Source organism: Platichthys flesus, chromosome 7 (assembly GCF_949316205.1).
Source record: "Platichthys flesus chromosome 7, fPlaFle2.1, whole genome shotgun sequence".
NCBI classification, from domain to species: domain Eukaryota; kingdom Metazoa; phylum Chordata; class Actinopteri; order Pleuronectiformes; family Pleuronectidae; genus Platichthys; species Platichthys flesus.
In genome coordinates, this window is record NC_084951.1 from 25664223 (window position 1) to 25688980 (window position 24758).

The 24758-nt window shown below is 44.7% G+C and overlaps 1 protein-coding gene across 1 annotated transcript; it reads left to right on the forward strand.

The window, feature by feature from the left end:
- Window positions 1-11849: 11849 nt before the first annotated feature.
- Window positions 11850-24731, forward strand: kcng1 (potassium voltage-gated channel, subfamily G, member 1). The gene is made up of 3 exons (XM_062392674.1): window positions 11850-11982; window positions 20986-21814; window positions 23985-24731. The coding sequence occupies exons 2-3, from the start codon at window positions 21041-21043 to the stop codon at window positions 24729-24731; spliced, it is 1521 nt and encodes a 506-aa protein (XP_062248658.1). The 5' UTR covers window positions 11850-11982; window positions 20986-21040.
- The last annotated feature ends 27 nt before the right edge of the window (window positions 24732-24758 follow it).

Below are 24758 nucleotides of genomic sequence, written 5' to 3' on the forward strand. Positions count from 1 at the left end.
TATTAGAATCTGTGCTCAGCAGCCGGCTGCTCTGGCTCGGAGGTGAACGGTGACATCAGCTCTGAAGAGGCCCAGACGCTCATTAAATCAGAGGAAGCATCAGGCTCCGGTGGTAAATACAGCTGCCGCCCACCAGCAGCACCAGTACCACCACTACCACCAGCAGCACATGGCTCTGTGGTCGTCTCTGTAGAGTTTCCTCCAGGGTCAGAGTTCCTGTGTGGTTACGTAAAGCTTCCCCCTCGCTGCCGGGGGAGAACCTTCATGGAGAAGATGTTTATACGAGTGAACAGACGGGACCTGTTCGTGAAGAGGTCGATATCTGAATCTGTGAAGTCGCTGCTCCAGCAGATCTGTTTGCATTTAGATGACGGCTTCCATGTTGTTTTATTACAGCTGCGATAAAACCCTCAGGTTCAAGCGACTGCATAAATCCACCTTTCCCCTGGATTGATTTAATTTCCTTCTTCTCGCTGAGCAGAGTTCCTCCGGCTGTAATTTCCTGTGTTTCCCCAGAACGGCTCCCAGCAGCCGTCAGTGGGTGTGAGGCCTTCAATCAGAAGGTGGGTGTGTGAGCGTGGGAGCAGGAAGTGTCTGAACTCTGAGCTCCACAGCGTGATGACTGCTCCCCGTGAAGTGATGGATTTCAGTTTGACTGTTTAATATCACAGGAGAAAAACAAGGCTGCGGTTGTGTTCGGTTCAACAACAACAACAACAACAACAACAACAACAACAATGGAGGATTGTGTTGGTTTTAGATTAGATTAGATTCAACTTTATTGTCATTGCACAGTACAAGTACTTATACAACGAAATGCAGTTTAGCATTAAAAAGGCAGTAAAGTGCAGAGCATTGTGCGTATTTAAAGTGGAATGTAAATAAAGATTCAAGATTCAAGATTTTTTATTAAAATGGAATATCAAAATTTAAATTACAAAATAAAGTATATATATATAAATATATATATAAACAGATAGATAGATATGTACAGTAAGAAATATATATGGAATAGTACAGTATTAACAGGTATTGTATGATATAAGAACTTTGAGCAAGATAAATATATAAGAATATATAAATATGAATATACTATAGGTGTTTATGACTAAAAGACCAAATAATGACACAAGAGTTTATAAACCAAACAGGAATTCAGATCTGTGATAAACAGGAAGTTCATTTTGTAAAATTCAACTGACGATCCTGTGACTTTATTATGTCTTTGCTCAATATGATGATTTCTGCCAAGAAGACTATTTTAATAATGAAAATAATAATAATCGTCTTATGGAACCACTACAGGTCTTATTCTTATTCACTGGCTCATAAATCTCAGTCCCTGAAACTTGCTGGATTTCTTTTTGTTGCTGTACCTTGTTGGAGAAGAAGGTGGATTTCTGTTTTAATATTTAATATCACGGGAGAAGAACGAGGCTGCGTTTGTGTGTGGTTCAACAATAACAACAACAACAACAACAATGGAGGATTGAGTCGGTTTCATTTATGACTAAAACACCAAATAATGACATTTGTACGTTGTTGGAGAAGAAGATGGATTTCTGTTTTAATGTTTAATATCACAGGAAAAGAACGAGGCTGCAGAGACTTGAGCTCTTTGTGTTTGTCACAAACAACGATGGACGTGCAAGTGGATTTCTTGAGTGAATAAAAAAGATCAAATATGATTGTTCCTGTAAAAATACTTTAGAAAGAAAAAGTCTGAAGTGAAAGTCACTTATCTGAAATATGATCTATTCCAGTGGTTTTCTGTGTCAGTGTGTTAATTGTGTTTTTTTACTAATCTCTTTTCTGGACATCGGAGAATTAGCAGCGATTCCTGGTGTGAGGTCGTTTGTTGTGTTGATGTGTGTTGATTGTCTGTAGTCACTGACTCGGGCTGTTTCCAGTGTGACATCATGAAGCGCTGCCCGTCAGTCACGTGGACCTTCTCACGTTTCAGAAGCTCTCAGCTGCCGCGGCGTCTCAGAGGAGAATCAAAGTGCCATCGGTGGTTCGGTCTCACAGAGTAAAACCATTTACCAGCTACTTTGTTCCATCCGCAGACCAGCCTCGTGCACACACTCACTGCACAGCGTCAACACACACACACACACACACTCACCACACACAGTCATATTTCAAATATAAAAAGATGACTGCATACGAGCTGCAGACAGTTTGTCACTTATTTTCCAGCAAATAAAAAATGTGTATAACAAGATGAAGTCTGTGATTTTAATGGAAACACAATCTGCTCATGTTCAGGTTGATCATTTTAATTTAGTGTTAACACAAAAACACAAACATTGAAATGTTATAATGTTGAAAAAACACATCATCGCTGCTGCAGCTCCTCTTTTCAGCCTCTGTCTCAAACACTGGGTTTCAGGCTCCGGTCTCTTTGAGGCGCTCGTCCTGATGGAGACAACATCGTTCTTATTGAAAACATTCGCTCAACCTGGTCCCAAGAATCGTGTTCAAAGAAAAACATAAACGTACTTTGAGAGGCACGTGACCTTTGACCTTTGACACCAAAATCAGTTCATCCTCATGTCCGAGTGAATGTCTGTTCCTAAATCTCCTCGTTCGATTCGGCCTCTTCACTCTGAACAAGACACACAGAAAATAATCTGGTAGAATATGGAACCCAGATCATTGAGACCTCTGTAATCCAGCCCCCCCCCCCCCCCCCCGCAGCACCGAGGACATGGATGAGACTGAGAACTGATGACTTTATAATGGTTTAAACTTTCAGTGTTTCCTTCTGTGTCATATTCAAAACTTCTCTCTCTATGAAACCTACGTCCATATTGTCTTTGAGAAAAGGCTGAAAAACAAAGTCCATCTGTCGGGTTGGGACCAGACACCAGAAGCCTCCTGCTCCTTCATCCGAGTCGTGTTAGTGACCTTGAACAAGAGGAAACTTTTCACAGTTTAATAACAGAAAAGAATTTGGAAAGAGAAGAAACAGCTTCTGGTCACTTCCAATGATCAGATCTCAGGAAGGAACTCTTTTAGAATTTAATTTAACGACTTTATAATGATTAATGATCACAGCTATATTTCTGCAGCACCATTTATTCTGCCTCTGTCTTTGTTTGTTGCAAAATCTGTCTGGAATATTTAATTTAAGGTTTATTTATTGTTGGATCTCGCAGCATTTACTGTATATTTTGGATATTCTCACTTTCCCAGGGGGATTATTCATGGATCAGAAACATATTCATGCAGAATCGAGACCTGAAACATAGACTGATATCCTGAATATGGGCAGTTTGGGGCAGATCCAAACAAAAATCTGTAGCTGGTGGATTAAAATCAGTTTTAAAACACATTTTGGTGCAGATCCAAATCATCCCTTGCTCTATTATTATGTGTTAATACCATTTTCTGTCCGGTGCTAGTTCCTGTGCATGAACGTACATGTTTAGTTTATTTCACCTGCAATTTAACTTCTTTTAATCAATGTGTGTTTCTGTGAAGCTGATTCACAAAAAACACAAAAGGCTCCACATGACGCCGTGAACCAGAGGAACCAGGGACGTGAACCCCGGCTAATTGGGAATCAAATGACTCTCAGCCCCTCAACCAACCGGTCATATCCTTCACCCTCACCACAGAATGCTGTCTAATTAGAAATCAGGTCTGAGGTTGTGGAATATTTGCATTTTAAAGGATCCACATTAGCATTTGGTCTGTCAGGTTTCACTGGAACGACCAGGACATGAAATCCCCATTTTAACAGTTAATTAAATACGCCGGTGAATTTCCTTATTGTCTTGTATATGGAGAAATATGCACATATCTCTCTATACGTCTTCACGTCACATGACTCCAACATACTCTCTCTCCAACTCGCCTTTCAACTCCGTCACATAGCAACAATGAGGTAGCCATAGCAACTGAATTAAACTTAAAATAAAGGGTATTTTTAAACCGAGTCGTCGGGCGAGAGAGTTTCTCCAAATAGGACGAACGCACAAAAGCTAATTCCTCGAGTTTGTCCTTTTTTTAACGGATCTGCCTCGGCGCTCGACTCGGTGACGGAGATCACAAGGTCCAGCTGTTCAGCATCTGTCCCCCCCCCCCCCCCCCCTGTCCTCGGTTGATCACTCGCTCAAGCTGGCGTCATGCACAGCGTGTGAATCTGTAATAACAGTCATTTGACTTGATGAGCTGAACCCGTGCACTGACACATCCGGTAGTTACACGTTAATTTCTATATTTACACATCCTGAAACGTTATGGTTCATTCCACTTTGTTCTGAAATGAATGTTTGAGGTCTGTGTTCAGTGTTTTATGTTTCCTGGTGTCTCCAAACTCCAGAGGGTCTGTTGAATCTGTGTGTGGGTGCAGTCGGTTCCTCAAGCCTCGGTCCAGGCTCATCGGCCCTTTCTCCATGTTCTCAGTGTCCAGGGTCCAACTGTCCCCTCGTGAAGGTACTTTTCAATCTGCTGGATACAGATCCACACTCAGATATCTGGTCTCCTACACGGGCCTGGCTTTTTAACGAAGTCACACAGAGTTAAATCAGCCGAGTGGATAAATAACATTCAGAGACGATGACCTGACGAAGCAGATGTATTAAGCGGTGAGTGTGAGTGTAATGATGTCTCTCTCAGCTCATATGGAAATGTGGTCATTGGTGGTGTAGCTGATAATTAGCTCCAGACAGCCTCAGCCTCCTGGGGGCCAGTGGAGGGGGTTTGGGCTGGACGGACAAACAATGAGCTGAACTCGTGTGATGATCATCTGCCGACTCGTCCCAGCGAGCCAACGATCCATTCACACGTCATCGTTTAATGACTCGCTGCAGAACACATCGATCATGGAATAAACGGAGTTCCCTGAACCCGGCTGTGATCCTCGGGATTCAGGATGCAGCTGTTTTCTGTCCAATCAGCTTCGTGATTATCTCCACTTTGCATCCCGGGTGTAAAGTGATTAGTCGTTTGGAATGAAGGTCGGCTCAGAGTCGTGGAGGCTGCAGCTCCGCTCCTCGACCTGCGTGGATCAGGCTCATAAAGAGCAGTATTTGCATGATTGCCTCAAAATAAAGTCTCATAATTATGATCAGACACTGCAGCTCTTATTATGTTGCTCTTATAGACACGGAGAAGAACAACAGGAGCCTAGTATAACCTCTAAGTGTTTGTATTAACCCTCCCTCCCCTTCGCACCCGACTCACCCATCAGGTTTAAAGTTTGTGTTTATAACTTTACCCCCCCAGCGATCACATGACATCAGGTGCACTGTTCTCTGTGGAGCCGAAGCTCAACACCGTGAAAAGCCTGAGAGCTGCTCAGCTGGAATCCTCACTTTCCTGCGTGAGGCAGATTCTTAACTGGAGTTTCTGTCGTGCAGTCGTTCAGGTCGAGGGAAGGAGACACGCTGATGTTCATACAGCGTTTATATAGCAGCTATATAGCCGTTTAAATCAGGGTTAGAGAATTCAGCATGTGGAAAAGAGGAGAGCGGGATCGAACCACAGATCGTCTTATTAGTGGCCGACGCGTTGACCTTTTAAAAGACAGAAGTTCTGACATTTACAGGCAGAAACAATTAACACGAATGATCTCATTGGTTCTCTCTGCTCCTGCAGGGATCAGCTGATGTTATTAGTTCAACCTGAGCTTCTCCTGTCGAGTGGAACTCTGCATGAGAAGTGGAGACGTGCTGAGCTCAGGAAACAGAGAAAATGGGATTTCATTTATCTGTAAAACTGAACTTTCAGTCGATTCCCTGGTTCCCTCATAATGAAAGAACAACTTGATAATGAATCCAAGGTTGACCTGCTGGTTTCTGATTGTTCCATTTAAAGTGTAAAAGCAGAATCACGATATCTCATCATTTGTTCTTCTTATTGCTGTTTATCATCTATCTCCAGACGCCATCATTTCCTCACAATGGAACCGGATGAATCTGATCTCCTGCCTCCTGGATAACGGCTCTCTGAGCTCTAACAGCTGCAGAGGGAGTTACCGCTGGAGTCGAGCAGGTCGAACCCAGCACACGCTCTCCAGGGAGGAAGCCGTGCCGGAGGAAAATAACACGTTTGGTCCATGGCAACAACACAACTAATAACACAGTGATGAACACAGAAATCATTATTCTGCTGCAGCCGCACCGGCTTCACCAAACCTGAACACTGGGCCAAGACCCTGCGCTATTTCTGGAATGAAGTGATGTGAACTCCTGACATATGAACGTGTGATGCTGCAGCTCCACAGACCGGGGACTGGATCATAAACATGACTGCTGTGCACTTTGTTTAATGTGAGGCAGGGATTCATGTTTTACATTCTCTCTCTAACTGCTGCGGATCTCAAGGGGAACATCCTCGCATGGCGGAAAATGGTTTAACTGTGTTATCTTGAACAAATACAACATTTATGGTTATTATATAATATGTGATATTGTGTTAGAAGGTATTTCTCTTCTCCTGGTGGTGAGATCACTGTCTTATTATAGAATCCATAGTTCAAAATGAAGAGAAAATGAACAACATGTATTTCCATGAACAATAAGAGAAGAAATGAATGTGATATAAATGAGTGTGTTTGGTTCTCAGACCGTTTTTGGATGTTGAAACAGGTGAGACCATGTGTTTTATCCCACCCCCCACCCCCCTACATAGGATTTGGGATATCCCAAATTACATTATGGAATAGTTTTCTAAACTAAAATAAAACAACTGGATTTTAGAAACCTGAAATGCAAGAATTAATCTATAAAATTGTGGATTTCTGAATATCTGAAATGTTCCTAATATTATGAACTTATGCAAATTATATCCAGTCTAGTTATTAAATATCAAAACCTGTTTTCACTGTACAATGTGATTAATCTGACTTCACATGAAGATGCTCAGGTTTCACTCTGATCTCTATTTTAAAGACTGTGAGTTTTAAAGAATCTTAAATCTGGACTGAAACAATACGTTTTAAAATCCAAAGGTGTAAAGTCTGGAGATGTGAGGCTTCACTGGATCTGTGCTTTTCTATCCTGACACACAACTTTACTGCTGATCGAGCTGCTTTTAGAAAAACCCACACTCGAACCAGACGGATGGTGGCAGCTCCTCATCGACCTCTTCATCCAGTGGGATGTAGCTGCTTTTAAGCTGGTGTTGAGCCCACCACATACTCACCTCCGTCGCTGTAATGCTGCTTAATAACCCGTTATTTCAAAGAGAGGATGTTCAGGATGAGCTCGCGGTTCAGAATCTATCCAAACGCGACAGATGGTTCGACTCACCGGCCAGAAAAAGGCTTTTGGAAAAGATCCCGGCTCTAAATCTGGAAAATTGCAGTTTTCAGAGCATCCAGGTGGACGACTTAACATTTAGTGAGAAGGTGAGAGTGACGGAGGAAACAATCATCAGTAAATTATAATTAAAAACACGTTATCCTCTCAGAAATCAGACGATCCACAACCCACTCATCATCTCGTACCATCTCACGCCCTGCTGATCAATAAGCAGCTGAAGGATTCAGTGTCGTGTGTATTCCGTGTTCCTCACGTGATCAACGCGTCGTTTGAAGGACCTGGCGTCGGCTTGAGAGAGGCTGAGGTCACAGACGCCTCCCACACGTTTGCACACTGTCACACGACGAGTTCTCCCCCCCCCTCCTGTATCCGGTTTGATTTCCAGCACAAACAGAGTTAATCTTTATCATCCCAGTTACAATATTGACACTCGATGGTTTTCTGGAGGCTGACGCAGAGATTACCACTGATCCTGATCACAGCTGCTGCTCATTGGCACCTGAACCTCATCCTGGTTCGGCCTCTGGAGACCATGCATCAGCTTCTTATCCACCAGATATTTGTGTTGCATTATAATGTGGGACAGAAAAATGTGCCGTGTCTGGTGACCATCAGGGGTTAAACCCCCGGATCTGTGACTTAACACATTATATTACATTACTCTGCATTACATTGCATATTTCAATTTGACACTGTTCACTGTTTTGCATTTTGCATTTCACTTTTTACTTCACTTTTTGTATCTTTTATCTTTTACATATTTTTATTTAGATGTGTTTATGTCTAAATAAATGTTACATTGTATAAATATTAGAACAAGTGAGTAAATATATATATGCTGTTTTTTTTATTGCTTATCTTATATGTGTTGTATTTATTGTGTTATTATGTTTCTATGTTCATTGTATGCACCAATAACCAGAGCAAATTCCAGGTAGGTGTAAACCTACTGGGCAATAAATACTTTCTGATTCTGATTCTGATTCTGATTCTGATTCTGATTCTGATTCTGATTCTGATATATTGAATCCAACCACCAGGGGTTGATCCCAGTGATATGGATTCACTAGTGGGAGGAGGAGGAGGAGGAGGAGGAGGAGGAGGAGGAGGAGGTGTGTGTGTGTGTGGGGGGGGCTTTAATGTCATTCATATTTTCAGTCTATGGTTTCATCACGTTTAATTTAATGAATCAATCTTAGCAGCAAGTTTTTCTGTTTACTTTTCATATCTCGGGTGAACTTTGCAGACAGAACTTTTCATTTTCACTCTCGTAATCCTCTTAAGACTTTTCACTGTGTTTTATTGAATCTATTACCGATGATATAATTATAACTTTTCCTCCAACACGTGTGGAATTAACACATCCTGGCCACTGGGATACTGACTGGGATACTGGTCCTATGTACTCACTGCTGCAGGTTGCACAACCCCGAGCTGCTGCTGCTGCTTCTGTATCGACCTCCGTCCGGCTCCTGGCCTTCCTACGTTCTTCTCCTGCCACAACATGTCAGCTAATGAGAAAACTAGATCTCCAACGCACTCATTCACTTCTTTTACTCCTCCTTCTGGTCCGGGCACGTCGAGTGTCATCGTGACAACACACAGGGAGAATTCCTAGAACACGTTGCTGTTTGATGAAAAGTTAAATTGAAAGCAGGCAGAAGAAGAGAGTGGTTCTCATTAACTTCAAAGCTTTGGTCACGCTTCTGCTGCCGATGACATTCTCTAATTAATTTCATCAGCGCTGCTTCACGACCGACCTCTGCAGAGCAAGAGCTGCAGATAATAAAGAAATGTGTTTCTGTGTCTCCAGCCACAACGCTGGGAAACAGCAGCTGCTTTTTTATTTTATTTAACGCGTCCCACACCTCATCTTCCTCATCTTCTTCATCTTTCTATATTGTTGTTTTATGTACAGTGCACCAACCACACCAAGGCAATTTCCTGTATGTGCAAATATACATGCATATAAAAAGAATTCTGATTCCTCATTCTGCAGGTGTGTTTGGCTCCAGGGCCGCAGGATCCCGACACGTTTATAATATTATAATATACTATAAAATATATCTGTTATAAACACTAAACACACAGCATCAGCTCTGATTATTAATTGCTGCTGCTAACATGACTGCTGTTATCATCAATTATATTATAACATTCAGATAATCACAGTTTGATGGTGTTTCCAATTAAAACAGTCTCTCTCTCCTTCCACTTCTCTTTCTCAACCAATCGAGGTCCTTGCTCATTGTTTCGAGCTTGTGAGGTCACGACCTTATTCTGTGTGAATAATGAGATCATGTGTAAATATGAAATGAAAAGAAAACTCTCTTTATTGTGAAAACAAACAGTGGACAGCATCTTATGAGTTTCTCGGGTCTCATTTTCTCAGAATGAGGGATGAGAAATAAGAAATCTGAGACAAAAAGAAAGTAAAGATGAATAAACAGCAGAAAGATATCCGACACTGTTTATGCACCAGTGTTGAAATATGTAATACCTTCATAAATAAACAATAAAAGTCAATATCTAGTTTGTGAAGTTAAAATGAGAAAGTGACGAACAAACAAATCTCCATTAAATGACCTGCAAGAATCCAAACAACCTAAATCACTTGTGGAAATTATCCCTGAAACTCTATTTCTGTTTGAAAAATAAAATGTAAAAAGCAAAGTGAAGATAGAAAGATTGGGAAATGACTGTGTTACAGCCGCATAACACAATGCACATAGAGCAAAGAACAAAACACACAATAGATGACAAAACAGACAATTGGCAAAATTACAGTGATCGACTGCAAAGGTAAAGTGAGGACCACGACTAAAACCTCTTCTTCCTTATTTGAACGAATACGAAGTGAATCAGATAAAGATCAATAATCAATAATCAATAATAATCAAGCCTTGACACAAATCACACGTACAAATCATGTTATCCAGAAAATCAATGAGGACCTGACATGTTTGTACAGACGATGTGAAGCTGATCGGTGAATTCTTGTGTAGCCTTGGAAGAGCCGGAGGGAAACAGAAGCTCGACTGACATTTAAAAAAGGAAAACGTCTCTTTTTATCATCTGTGGAGTTTCACTGTTAAAAGGCGTCTTTGAAATCTGTGTTTTATGATTAAGAACCCGTGAGGATCTAAGAACCGTGAGCGGAGGTTGAACATTCTGCCTTTTTAAACAGTCGGAGAGTAAAAAGACTTCAATTCACCGCTAATATACGAGCTATTTGTATATATTCTTACTGATTTGATTTCTGAATATAATTGTAAATCAGTTTTTTGTGCAATAGTCCGTGAAAAATGAGTCAGAATGAGCAAATATTTTGGGAAATGAACATAAACAAGCTGTTTTTTTTAATTTTTTGGGGATTGGCTCAAACAGAAGAAGAAAACCTCATGAAGTATGAAGTTCATGGTCCTCAGAGGATGTATCCTGTTGAATTTGATGATCATCAGATTTTTCTTTTTCTTTTACTGCCTCTCAATAAAGACGAAATGTCCCAAAATATTCTATTACACTAGAATAAATATATAGTAATCTATTATTCTGACATATTGAAGGTCCAAAGAAAATATGACTAAAGCTGCGGATGACCTTCAACTATTCTTCATCTCTCTCAGCTGTTCTTTGTGTAAAAAATGTTAAACCATTTTTATTGAAAGTAAGTGATTGTTTATTCTTATTCTTCCTCGTCTGAGTCCCAGTTGAAAACCAGCTCTGGTCTGCAGCAGCTCTAACTGGAATCATCATCTTTAGAATATCTTTCATTTTAAAGCCCAGAGCTCCACCAGGGAATAATAACACTATTTATTGAAACCCTCTTAGCACACACAGGTGAATGGGAAAGAAAATTGGACTCACACATTTATGTTTGTGTGACCATGATGTCTGAGGTGCAAACGACAGAGAGGAAGTCGTTTCCTGTTGTAATGGAAACTCTGTGTTTGGTGAATTTGAGAACAAGCGATCAGAGGAGGAGGCGACGGCAGCGTTTGTGCTCCTGGTGATGAAGATCCTCTGTCGACGCAGAGCCTTCCTCCTCCTCCTCCTCCTCCTCATCATACCTCATGGTAGCGTTTCCCACCACTTGTCTAAAATTGGACACCCTGGTGAGACTGCACCCCCCCCCCCTCCCTCTGACGGGCAACCCACCAGCCAAATATAAACCTTCTTTTGTGACTCCACACAATCACAGTGATTATTCTCGTTTAAAGGTTGTGATGGTGGTGGTGGTGGTGGTGGTTTGACGGGGGGGGGGGGGGGACTGGGGGGGGGGGGGGGGGGGCGGCTTTCTAGATGGTGGTTGCCATGGATTTATCTCAAAAGCTTTTGGTTTAATGGCACATCCCACTTCTGATGTCAGCGCTCGAGCCAGGGGGGAGGAAGGAGTTGAGATAGAGAGAGAGAGAGAGAGAGAGAGGGAGAGAGAGAGAGACAAGGGCAAAGGGAAGAGAAGGAGGGAGCTAGGGAGGGAGGGTGAGGGATGGCGAGGGAGGGGAGGGGAGGGGAGGCAGCCTGTTGCTCATCATCAAATAAGCTCCTCGTACTCCAGGAGCCTGGTGCTGGTGCACGGAGGCAGCAGAGTTAAACCAGGCGGCGGCAGAACACGCACTTCATATCTGTCTTCATATCTGTCTTCTCCACGTGCGTCTCAGCGTCTTCAGCGAACCACCGGCTGCAGAGGAAGTGACTCGGGAGCGCAGTGAGTATTCTGAATTTGCTCTTTTCTAATATTCATGCAACCCAAACTTGAGGATAGAGTGGGACACCCTCCGGTTGTGAGTCACACTTTGAGAGTTTGACCGATTTCCCTGCAGGAGGATTGTGAGAGTTACTCTGTGTTTCAGTGGATCTCAGCACATGATGGAGAAAACAGAATCAGATCTGTGCAAACATGTCGTGTAGTATTCTTATTTAAGCCTCAGGTGCATCAGGGAGGTCGATTCCAACCAGACTGATTTCATATCGACCTCCTCCTGAACATGTCCTGCACAGATGACGGTGCTTTGCATACTGGAGACCCTGCATGCACGCCATGGTAACCACAGTACAGTGCGTTATGGTCTGTCAACATTTACTCAGATCTCTGCAGAGACAAGGTCCAGAGCTGCAGAGACAGTTTCTCCTTGGTGCTCTGCAGGCAGCGATAGATAAACACAGCACACGTTGGCTTCAAGGATCAGCAGCCTCCTCTCCAGTTCTAATTTTAAAATGCAAATCGCGGTCAGAGAAACTTTCTCATTCCCTCTTCAAGTCCTCGAGTGTGGCCCGTGATGGGATTGCCCACGATACCAGTTTGGATCTGTGATATATGATAATGTGATACATCATCCTCTCTCCCTCCTCCAGGTAATTGAGACTATAATGAGATGAACTAATGACTTTTTTTATCCCGTCAGATTCTCTCCTCTGCAAAGAAGTAATTACAATCTGCCATCCCCCCATGAGTCTATATGTGTAAGGTAGATATCCTGAAGTGTCATTAAAGCAGATCGAAGAGTCGCGGGCTCGTCATCTCCGAGTGACGGATGTGCTCTGGAAGTGGAAGTGGGATAAAGTTCTGTCTGTGTGGAAAGTGCCGTGGAGGCTGGACTCTGTGGTCCATGCTTGACTGAGATTGTGGCTCCTGAGCTTTTACCACCACACGCTGTGCAAAAGCAATTTCAGGACACACACCAGATTCCCGCGGTCACCTTTGTGTTGTGTGTGAGACTCGCTCTGTTATATCCAGGGACTGGGAAGCTGTAATTTCCTTCTCTCACCCACCAAACAGTTTAAGCGCCGACCATCAAGCCATCTTGTTTCCTTCGTCTTCGTGGAACCTCGCTTCACATCCATCAGCCGCGAGGAGCCTGAGTGGTTGTGTGTCTGCTCCATTCAGTCCATCCCATCAGCTGAAGCACTTGTCCACTCACAGCACATTGAAGAGTGTTAGAAGTGTTTTTTCTCCTTGGATCGATCATTGCTTGTACTTCCTGTCACCTCGGCCCACTGGGACCTGCACCGGGTCCTGGTTTCAGAGAGGCTTTGAAACACTGGAGTGACAGGCGGTCACTGGTCTTAACTGGTATGGGGTCAGAGCTGCAGGCGCACTTTCGTCAGCTGCCGGTATTAAAGAAGCTGTTTTCGAAGCCGAGGGCGATCCGGCTGCAGCTCTGCAGGAAGAGGCCTTTAAAAGATGAAGAGTGAATATTGGTTAATGCACAGAAGCAACGCAGACAACTCACTGCCAGGCGATCTTTACATAATCCAGTAAGTCGAGTGTGGAATCATCCACTCAGGCAAAGAAACTGAACCAGTTTGTACTGGTGTGTGGTTCACGTGAAGCTGTGGGTTCAGTAAATAATGTTCGTCACAGTTTTTCTGGGGCCGAGTGGACGAGGAGAGCGGAGGCTTAACGTGGAGCAGCGAGGCAGAACCGTGGAGATCAGGTGGGTCGGACCTGTCGGGGGGGTTTAGGGGGACGGACAGACAGGGGGGGGGGGGGACGAGCTGGGAGACAAGCTGCAGACAGACAATGACGGAGGTGTGATGCTCATCGTTAGGGAGACATTCAACTCAAAAGAGCAGGACGGGGGGAAATGGCATTTTTAAAAGGTTAGATTCTCTCTAACATTTAGAACAAAGAAGAAAGAGTCGATGGGTCGGATGTGAGGTTTTCATCACGGCTTAAGAAGATATAGACAATAAACAACCAATACTGCAAATGAAGCTCAACATTGAAGTGTGTTACAGTGCCCAGTTCTCTGCACCTCAGGAACAGACTGCAGCACATTGTCAGAGTCAGGGAGACGATCACATGCCCTGCAGGTACAGTACAGCTGCGTCCAGGGAGTTTTTTTTTCCACATGCATTCACGCCGCCCACGTCCAGCAAAGAAGAAACTGTTTTGTTTACAACTGCTCCCGCTGGGATTACTGTAAGGAAAGGTCTGTTCTGGGGCGCAACTGCTCCTGGCACCGCCGATTGTCTCTGTGTCTAACCAGATTCCAGGGCGAGAGACGGAGAGACAGAGGGGAAGAGACGCAGAAAGAGAGAGGGAGGGAAAGAGAACCAGAAAGAGAGGGAGAGGGAAAGAGAACATAAAGAAAGAGGGAGGGAGAGGGAAAGAGAACAGAAAGAAAAGGAGAGGGAAAGAGAACAGAAAGAAAGAGGGAGGGAGAGGGAGACGGAGAGACAGAGGGAAAGAGAACAGAAAGAAAGAGGGAGGGAGAGGGAAAGAGAACAGAAAGAAAGAGGGAGGGAGAGGGAGGGAGTTGGTTCTTTGCAGCTTTTGTGGTTTCAAGTCCATTTCTGGAAACAGCAGGCTCTTATAGTCCATTAGGGAACAGGGAGCCGTTAAGGGAATAGGATGTGAATGGTTTGTTGGGGGGGGGGGGGGGCAAAGGGGACATCACAGGAACTGAATGGTTATTAAGCCGGAGGGACAGACGTCCAGGTTCCTGAGAGCCTCTTGATAAAGAGCGTGACTTCACGAGGACACGTCAGTGCCACGTCGGGAGGAATTAATACGATGAGGGAAATCCACTAAGTGAGCAGCTGTTAAATGAACGTCCCTTTGACTCCGAGGGCTGGATTCTCATCAGAAACACTGATCACTCATTAAATCACCATGTGTCTCGTGTTTCACAGTCTGAGTCAAGTTGAATTGCAAATCGTCCATCCGGAGACAGATTGGAAAGAGGTCTGTGCAACATTCCCACGCTTCAATGTCGACGGTAATAGAAATCGTTAGTGAATGAGCTGTTCGAGTCTTTTCTGAGGATTCATCGCCGCTCTGCACGTGTTCACCTCAAAAAGTTAGATTCCCACCAATCAGAGACATCACATGGGACAGAAGGTCTTCATCCTGGAGGACGATAACATCTCAGTCCACCATCTAACTTCTAAAAAGGGTTCTAGCAGCGATTCTCGTAACTGTCATATTAAAGTCCTCCTGATCGATACCGGCGGTGGTGAGGCTCTCCAGGGACTCTCTCCGGGGGGGGGGGGGGGCACAGTGGGATACGCATGCACGGTGCAGTCAGGCAACGGGGACTCACAACCCAGTGACTCACCAGGCAATCTGGAGAACATGCCCTGTGGCTGAGCTGCGATCACGCTGGCACACAGCGAGGCCAGACCTCAGCCGATCTGGTGGGGAGAGCAGCCGCCGCCATGTTTCATCCCCTCTGCTTCCGAGAGAGAAGAAGAAGAAGGAAAACCAAGAGTTTGAAAAAAAAGATAGAATGCCCCTGTGACTGTGGCAAAACGTGGAAAAGCACAATCGACCTTAAAGTGAGAAATCAAACAGCCTCGAGGGGTTAGGTGTGATTTACTGAGTGGGCAGGTCCACACTGCTGGTGCACTGTGGGCGTATCGATAACCAGTCACCTGTCAATCATCTGCCTCTTTTTCAAGTATCAGTGCTTTACATGCTATTTGTTTATTATCTTCCCTTTTTCTGAATTCCTGATTCGTGAGCCTCTGTGTTGTTTAGTGAGAACTCAAATGGAAACTGTTGATTCAAGGCTCCTCATGTCAGCGACTGAAGAGAGAACAGTGACACAGCGGGGGAGGGGGGGGTCTCTCTAATTTCACGGGTGGAGGAGGGAGCTGGGTGCAATCAGTGGCTCCCACTGACAGTGCAGGTGCCTAATAAGCGTTCAGTCACACAGTCACGACCCCGGTGGAGACGCCCGAGCCTCCTCCCTGACCCGGAGCTGCTGGAGCTGGTGGAGCTGGTGGAGCTGCTGGAGCTGGTGGAGCTGGTGGAGCTGGTGGAGCTGGTGGAGGTGGTGGAGCTGGTGGAGCTGATGGAGCTGGTGGAGCTGGTGGAGCTGGTGGAGCTGCAGATCCGGACTCTGACATTTTGATTCCTTAGCGGAGAAACAGCCTCCCCCTAAATTCATGTAATTGATTCAATTAGTTTGGACACGAGCCGAGAACTCGTCTCTGCTTCAGAGACAAACACAGAACCGCTGTTGTGATGCACGAAGGCTGCTCCATCTCTCTATCTCTCTTTATCTCTATCTCCTGCTTCTCTCTATCTGTCTCTCACTATCTCTATCTCCTGCTTCTCTCTATCTGTCTCTCACTATCTCTATCTCCTGCTTCTCTCTATCTGTCTCTCACTATCTCTATCTCCTGTTTCTCTCTATCTATCTCTCACTATCTCTATCTCCTGTTTCTCTCTATCTATCTCTCTTTATCTCTATCTCCTGCTTCTCTCTATCTCTCTCTCTCTATCTCTATCTCCTGTTTCTCTCTATCTATCTCTCTTTATCTCTCTCTCTCTCTCTCTCTCCTGTTTCTCTCTATCTATCTCTCTCCATCTCTATCTCCTGTTTCTCTCTATCTATCTCTCTTTATCTCTATCTCCTGCTTCTCTCTATCTCTCTATCTCTATCTCCTGTTTCTCTCTATCTATCTCTCTTTATCTCTCTCTCTCTCTCTCTCTCCTGTTTCTCTCTATCTATCTCTCTCCATCTCTATCTCCGGTTTCTCTCTATCTATCTCTCTCTATCTCTATCTCCGGTTTCTCTCTATCTATTTTTCTCTATCTCTATCTCCTGTTTCTCTCTATCTATCTCTCTTTATCTCTATCTCCTGCTTCTCTCTATCTCTCTCTCTCTCTCTCTGTCTCCTGTTTCTCTCTATCTCTATCTCTCTCTCTCTCTCTCTCTATCTCTCTCTCCTGTTTCTCTCTATCTATCTCTCTCTATCTCTATCTCCTGTTTCTCTCTATCTATCTCTCTCTCTCTCTCTATCTCCTGTTTCTCTCTATCTCTATCTCTCTCTCTCTCTCTCTCTCTCTCTCTCTATCTCCTGTTTCTCTCTATCTATCTCTCTTTATCTCTCTCTCTCTCCATCTCCTGTTTCTCTCTATCTATTTCTCTCTCTCTCTATCTCCTGTTTCTCTCTATCTCTCTCTCTCTCCGGTTTCTCTCTATCTCTCTCTCTCTCTCTCTATCTCCTGTTTCTCTCTATCTATTTCTCTCTCTCTCTCTCCGGTTTCTCTCTATCTCTCTCTATCTATTTCTCTCTCTCTCTCTATCTCCTGTTTCTCTCTATCTATCCATATATACATACGTCCCTGCAGAGAACAGTAGAGATGTTTCTCTCAGTGAAACTCTCAGTGTGACTTCACCTCATCTAACACCCGGTGGAATCATTGGGTTTTAAATCCAACCAGTGAGAGAGATGAAATAAAACATCCAGAACAGTGACATCAGTCATCAGGAGGTGATTGATGGTTCCCAGTCTGCTGTGGTGAACAGATGTCCACGCGCTCTGTGGGGGGGGGGGGGGATGTTATCCCTCCTTCCTCCATGTACCCAGAGATCAGTGACCAGGTTTCATGAGGCGTAAGCGACGTCTTCATACTGCTCAGACAACGCACAGCGGCATGTTGGTGGAGGAATGTACAGAAGCTTGATGTGATTTCCTCTCTGTGCTTTCACTGGAGCTGTTAGACTGATGTTTCCTATCACAGTTAAGATTTGAATTGTGTTTACACTTCCTACAGCGTTACGTCTCTGCTCGGAGCCGGTGGTCTGAAACCTGGGAGGTTTCTCAAGTGGGACATTTAAAAGAACCATCTTGGGTTCAACCAGTCGAGACCAAGATGAGCAGATTCCCAGTCAGACCAGTAAACATGCAGCTACAGTCGTGACTTATGGTGACTTGTCCTCTCTGGTCTTCCCTGAACTGGACATCCTCACCCCCCTGCCCTTCGTCCTGGATGAACAAGCTTTGAGATTATTCATTTGAACTAAAAGAAACGTGCAGAATAGAAAAGAAACATCGACTCTTCTATTCTAATCTTCAAGATATTCACCATTAATTGAATATGGCTTCTCAAACCTCTCAAACTTGCAGATCTTTGCACCAAAGTGATTAATAAGAAAACATAACTTTTCTTATTTACTTGCTACTTCAGCGTCAGGAACAACATATTTTTCTCTCTGTTCATGGAGAAGAACTGGATCCAGTGATTCTACTTTAGTTAAGGGGACACTTTGTGTGAACGTGGTCTTTTCTGTAGTTTGGAAGAAAAAAGCCTGAATAATTCAAATCAGGTGCAAACACAAAGAACTTCAGCTTCACGGAGGCTGAACTGTGTCTGTCCAGCAGGAACCCAACAGTCACCATAGTTTCATCAACTCCCTTCAGTCCCAGTGGGTTGTGTGTTGTGACGTTACTCACACAGGGCAGCGATAGCGTGCATGTGACGTGCGTGTGAAGTTAAAAGCATCAACAACAGCTCCACCTGTCGTGGTATGTGATCGATGGAGCGGCTCCGACCCACGTAGGTTCTGAAAGGGGTGAAAGTGACTTGTGGTGTCAGATGTGAGTTGTGGTGTAAAAGTGCTCTGAGTGGTTGTTGTGAAGAGAAAAGTGGAACGTTAATGCAGCCATTAACCTCCAGGCTCTGAGGAGCAGCTTCCACTGCCATATGAAGACATGATGTCAGACAATGGGTTTTAATGTACTTTGTTAAAATAATAAATAATAAAATGCAGAATTCAATTAATAATATTACATAGCATCTCTTATATTTCAAGGGAAAAGAAGTAGAGACAAATTGTCTTTGTGTCATCGTGAGGTTTGAGGTGTCGATCTGTGACTGACTCCACGTCACGTCATGTGTCATATGTCATATCTGTGTTCGGCTGCGTGTTCAGCACAAGCGTGTTTTGAGTCATTATTTCCATCTGTCTTAAGTCAAACCCAGGGGGGGGGGGGGGGTCTGAGCAGCTGATCTCAGATCTGCATTACTCTGTGGCAGGTTGTTCATGTTCAGGCTTTGATTTACATTCCACTGGGAGGAGTGACAATCTCATTATCAACCCATTGATAATGAGTCCGTCTCTTATTCAGTGTCAAACAACCAGCGAAGTTTGTGAACTGCATAAGGATTCAGTCCTGAACCCAATCGGATCATTTCAACGGGTGTTAGCTGTTTGTTCTTTACAGGTGACAGGTTCCAAACCAGTTAGTGACACTCAGGAGAGTTCAGTCCTCTAAATGAGCCTGATTCGTTTCATCTAGATCCAGAGGTTATTCTCTGGGACCCTGATGAAGGAGGAGACTTCTGCTCGTGATGCTTCTGCTTGATGGGATCGTCTCATCTGTCACCTCCTCCCTGCACCTCCTCAACCTCCAGCTGGGATAGCAGGTTGCAGACTGAGCATTCTTACACATCCGTCTCATAAATGTGACTGATTTCTTTCCTCTGGATCCAGAGTTTTTTCCCTTGGACATTGATGGAAATGTCAAATACAACATCGTCAAAGAAGACGGGTGGAGGCGGGTGGAATCCATAAATTCTTGTGTGGATCTGGGTCAGCGGGAAACCTGTTCATTGATTTCCCAGATAATTATGTGTAAATAAAACCAGGCATGTTTAACGCAGTGATATTTACGAGTCTGTGGAATTTGGTGCAGATCCAAATGAAGATCTGGATCCAGTGGATGTGAACGTGGTGTCATCAGGAGGCTGTGGGGCCCTGGAGGAGAAGTCTGATCTCCGCATGACATTTGCACATTTATTACTGGTATTTCCTTGTTGCAACAATTCCTTTTCCATCGGGGCTTCACATTCAGACAGGAGATAATTAAAATCAATGTGCAGTAAGTGGCTCCTGCTGCTGCAGCGCTGCACTGTGGAGCTGGATGTCACCGCTCCGTGTTTCCAGTGGTGAAGTGTAAGTGGAATAACGTTAAATAATGTTAGTGCTCCAGCTTCACGTGAACCTTCTCTACAATGCCCTTCACTTCCTTTCAAATTCACTGTTACTTTGAGAAATAGGATATAAAAAATAATTCGATTTTTTATCATTTATCTATTTCAATTTCATCAATTTAATTAAAACTATCTTCAAAAAGCCAAGTACACGAGGGCTGAGAAAATGGAAATTGTTAGGATGCTACTGCAAGAGCGACGCCAGTGAGAAGTGAGATATGAAAACAACATCTGTCCCAGCTCGCTCGTGTTTTCCAATATGAGCTGCTATCGTGACCAGAGGTTGAAGGGGTGCAGGCAGAAGGCCGAGGTGACAGATGAAGTGAAGTGTCAACAACATCAAGCAGAGAGGGTCAGCAGACGCTAGAAAACCACAGAGGGCTGAACAAGGAGGTGGAGAAGATGTGGAAAGTGAAGCTAACAGTGGTTATCAGAGTGAATCCAGCAGATTCCAGCAGATTCCTGAGATCTTTCTCCAGAGGAACAGAAACCTGTTTTATGTATAAGCAAGAAAGACAAAGACAGACAAACAAAAGCATCAGCAGTCAAATATATAAAATCCCTGTGTGAGAAATTCAGATGCTCAATCTGAGTAGGAAGAAAAACAGTTTTCTTTCTTCAACAATAAGCTTCTTGTTAAAGGTGAGAACTGGACAATCTGCCGACAGTGTCTCAGACTCACACGCAGTGAAAACAAGAAGGAGAATCACAAACCACACAAACTACACACTAAGTGTCTTATCTGAATCTGGGACATGGTTTCATTTCTTCACAGAATATTTGATTTGATATAAGTGTCAGAGAAGAAGCTGCTACATCTTGGTGCAGATCTTTGAATTCTTCTGAGTGTTTCTCAGTATTTTCACTTTTTTTCTAGAAGAATAATTCAAGGAAACTGAAAAATGAAATCAGGCACATTTAGGAAACTGGTGCAGCCTGATACCGTCTCAATCTGTTCTCTGTGTTTTCTCTCTGAAGGTCCGAGATGTGCCGGTGCTAGCCTGCGCTCAGGGATGTGAGCGGACCAGTAAAGATGACCCTGTTGGCGGGTGATGGCTCTGACTATGACTACAGCGCCCTGAGCTGCGACTCCGACACCTCCTTCAACCCCCCGCCCCTCCATGAGGAGGAGGCCCAGAAGGGAGTCTTCTACAAGAGGGCCCAGCTTGCCCCAGAGCTCGAGGACGACACCCAGCTGTCCAGCAGCCGGAAGCTGCACGCCATCATCAATGTGGGCGGCCTGCGGTACCAGCTGCCCTGGAGCACCTTGGAGGACTTCCCCCTGTCCCGCCTGGGCCAGCTGCACCTCTGCAGCAGCTTCGACGAGATCATGGACATCTGCGACGACTACGACGTGACGCACAACGAGTTCTTCTTCGACCGCAGCCCTTGTGCCTTCAGGACCATCCTGACGTTCCTGCGGGCGGGCAAGCTGCGCTCCCTCCGGGCCATGTGCGCCCTCTCCTTCAGGGAGGAGCTGCTCTACTGGGGGGTGCCCGAGGAGAACCTGGAGTGGTGCTGTCGCCGGCGCCTGCTGCAGTGCGTGGAGGAGATGGAGGCGATGGAGAGGGCGGAGGAGGAGGAGGAGCTCCTGGAGGACCTGTTGGATTCAGACAGTGGCCACAGGGAGGACGCAGCGGAGTCCAGAGTCACCCGCTGCATGGGCAAGCTGAGGGACATGGTGGAGAGGCCGCACTCGGGCCTGCCGGGGAAGATCTTCGCCTGCCTGTCGGTGTTGTTCGTCACCATCACTGCCGTCAACCTCTCCATCAGCACCATGCCTGCCATGAGGGAGGAGGAGGAGGCGGTGAGTAGAAGGACACCTCACGTTTGTCTGTATGTGGAGCGTTCATCTTAGGAACCATGTTCATGTTATTGGCCTCACACTTGATATGTGGATTGTAAATTACCAGAGAAAGTTCAGAGACAAACCTGGTGTGATTTGGACATGTGATAAGTTCAATATTAATAGAAATTTAATAAGCATAGCGGTTATTTGGGGTTTTGGAAATGTGTCTTTGGTGTGTGGACCCGATACACATGTCTTCCTCTACGTCCTCGAATAAAGTAAACAATTGTGTGTTACACATTAACTATAAACTCTTCAGTGCAGATAAACCAGGTAGGATGAACACAAAGTTCTAGGGAAAAAAGCCGCTGCATAAAAAGTAAAGAAAACTTGTTCATGTCAAAGGAAAAGTTAAAAGCATCAACAACAGCTCCACCTGTCGTAGTATGTGATCAATGGAGCGACCCACGTAGGTTCTGAAAGGGGTGAAAGTGACTTGTGGTGTCAAATGTGAGTTGTGGTGTAAAAGTGCTCTGAGTGGTTGTTGTGAAGAGAAAAGTGGAACGTTAATGCAGCCATTAACCTCCAGGCTCTGAGGAAACACAGCTTCCACTGCCAATATGAAGACATGATGTCAGACAATGGGTTTTAATGTACTTTGTTAAATAGTCAAATATTAAAATGCAGAATTCAAATAATAATATTACATAGCATTTCTTATATTTCAAGGAAAAAGAAGTAAAAACAAAGATCCAAACTCCATCACCGGCTGGGAAATGATCTTTTGTTCCTTATTTCAAACTCTCACAAAACATAAAGACACTAAAGTATTTATACAAAGAACCTTTGATACCCGGCATGGTGGAAGGATTGGATTAGTCTGTGGCGCTGCAGCGGCTTTACGGAGATAAAGTGATGTGTTGTGTTCAAAAGCAGTTATTAAAATTCCTCGTCTGTCAAGTCCTTTTTAAACGAGGCTGCAGAGAGACACGCTGTGAACCGGGTGTTTGGCCTGATTAGAGAAAAAACATATTTGAAGTCTTCAGTCAGCTTTCATTAATACGTCTGAATTCAATCAGCACCATCATAAGCAGCCTGGTCCCGTCACGTCGGAGGGAAATGGAATATTTCATCCACTCAATTAATTCTCTTGTGTATTTATGCAAACAGGGTTTTTAATGAATTTCTTTTAGATGTTTTTGCAGAAAAAACAATTTCTCCCTTGTAAAGAAAAGTCACTGCCGCAGCTTCTCTCCACATATTTGAAAAGAGAAAACCAAAATGTCGACCATGTTTATTTGAAAGTAACTTCATGTGTTTAAGTTTCAGACATTGTTCTAAATCTGTGTCTCATTTTGTCAATAAACATCATCTGACCAAGCACAAATAAATGGGTCAAGAAAAAACAAACAGGAAATACAACAAACAAGATTTTTCTCATCAAGATCAATTTAATCGTTCTCTGAGAAATTGATGTAAATGTGGAAAAAACTCCCGTCACAAAATGTTAAAGAAGTCAAAGGAAATTCTTGGTTCCTTCCATCAACTTTCTGTCCAGTAGTTCTTCAACAAATCTTCTCAAACTAACTAACTAAACAAAGTTGATGAATACATCGTCTCCTCGGTGGAACAGTGATTTCAGAGGAAGTCACATGCAGAAAAATATTACACCTATCTGACCTGAGAAGCTTTCACACTCTCAGTCTGTCTCATTAGAAGTGTTGATATTCTCCTTCTAGCAGCTGCTTCACCTCTTTCTGTCTTTACGCCCAGACAATAAAGTGTTGCATTGAGAGTGTTCCAGTGTCAGACTGAGCACAGGTTTAAAGATGTTCTCCCCTGAAAGGCTCTGGGCCACGACCTGTGAGCTCTGAGAGGTTTTAATGATCTGAATCAGTTTCATTTCTCTCTTATGACAAAACGTCCTCAAACATGAGTCAGTAAAAAAAGCAGGAAACAGGTGAAGATGTTTTTAGGGCAATTAAACGTTGTGCTTTCGCGTAATAATTGAGATTTGTTTAAAATATTTTAAAGCACAGTTTGGGTTCACGCCCAAATATTTTCTCTGTCCTGATATAAAATAATGTTAAAGTTGATTCTGCAGCCTTCCACTGTGCTTCACGTTTCAGTGGCTCCCTCTAGTGACCACAGTGACCACTTACACCCGCTCTGCTCCTTCCCTCACCAGGGCACCTGCTCCCGGATGTGCTACAACATCTTCATCGTGGAGACGGTGTGCGTGGCCTGGTTCTCCCTGGAGTTCACCCTGCGCTTCATCCAGGACCGCAGCAAGCTGACCTTCCTGCGGCAGCCGCTGAACCTGATCGACGTGGTGGCCATCCTGCCGTACTACATCACCCTGCTGGTGGACAGCACCTCCAAGGGGGAGAAGCGTCCGGGCTCGGGCAGCAGCTACCTGGACAAAGTGGGCCTGGTGCTGCGGGTCCTGAGGGCCCTGCGCATCCTCTACGTGATGAGGCTGGCTCGCCACTCGCTGGGCCTGCAGACGCTGGGCCTGACAGCTCGCCGCTGCACACGGGAGTTCGGACTGCTCCTCCTCTTCCTGTGCGTGGCCATCGCACTGTACTCCCCCCTGCTCTACTTGATTGAGAACGAGATGGCCGCCACGCAGGAGTTCACCAGCATCCCCGCCACCTACTGGTGGGCGGTCATCACCATGACCACGGTGGGCTACGGGGACATGGTGCCCAGGAGCATCCCGGGGCAGGTGGTGGCTCTGAGCAGCATCCTGAGCGGGATCCTGCTCATGGCCTTCCCCGTCACCTCCATCTTCCACACCTTCTCGCGCTCCTACGTGGAGCTGAAGCAGGAGCAGCAGCGGCTGCTGCAGAGGAGGACTCACTTCCTGCTGCGACACCGCATGGCCGGCCTGGGCAGCAACCTGTCCTTAGAGAGCGACATGCCCCCCCCGTAGGGTCGGAACCCGGAGACAGACACTGAG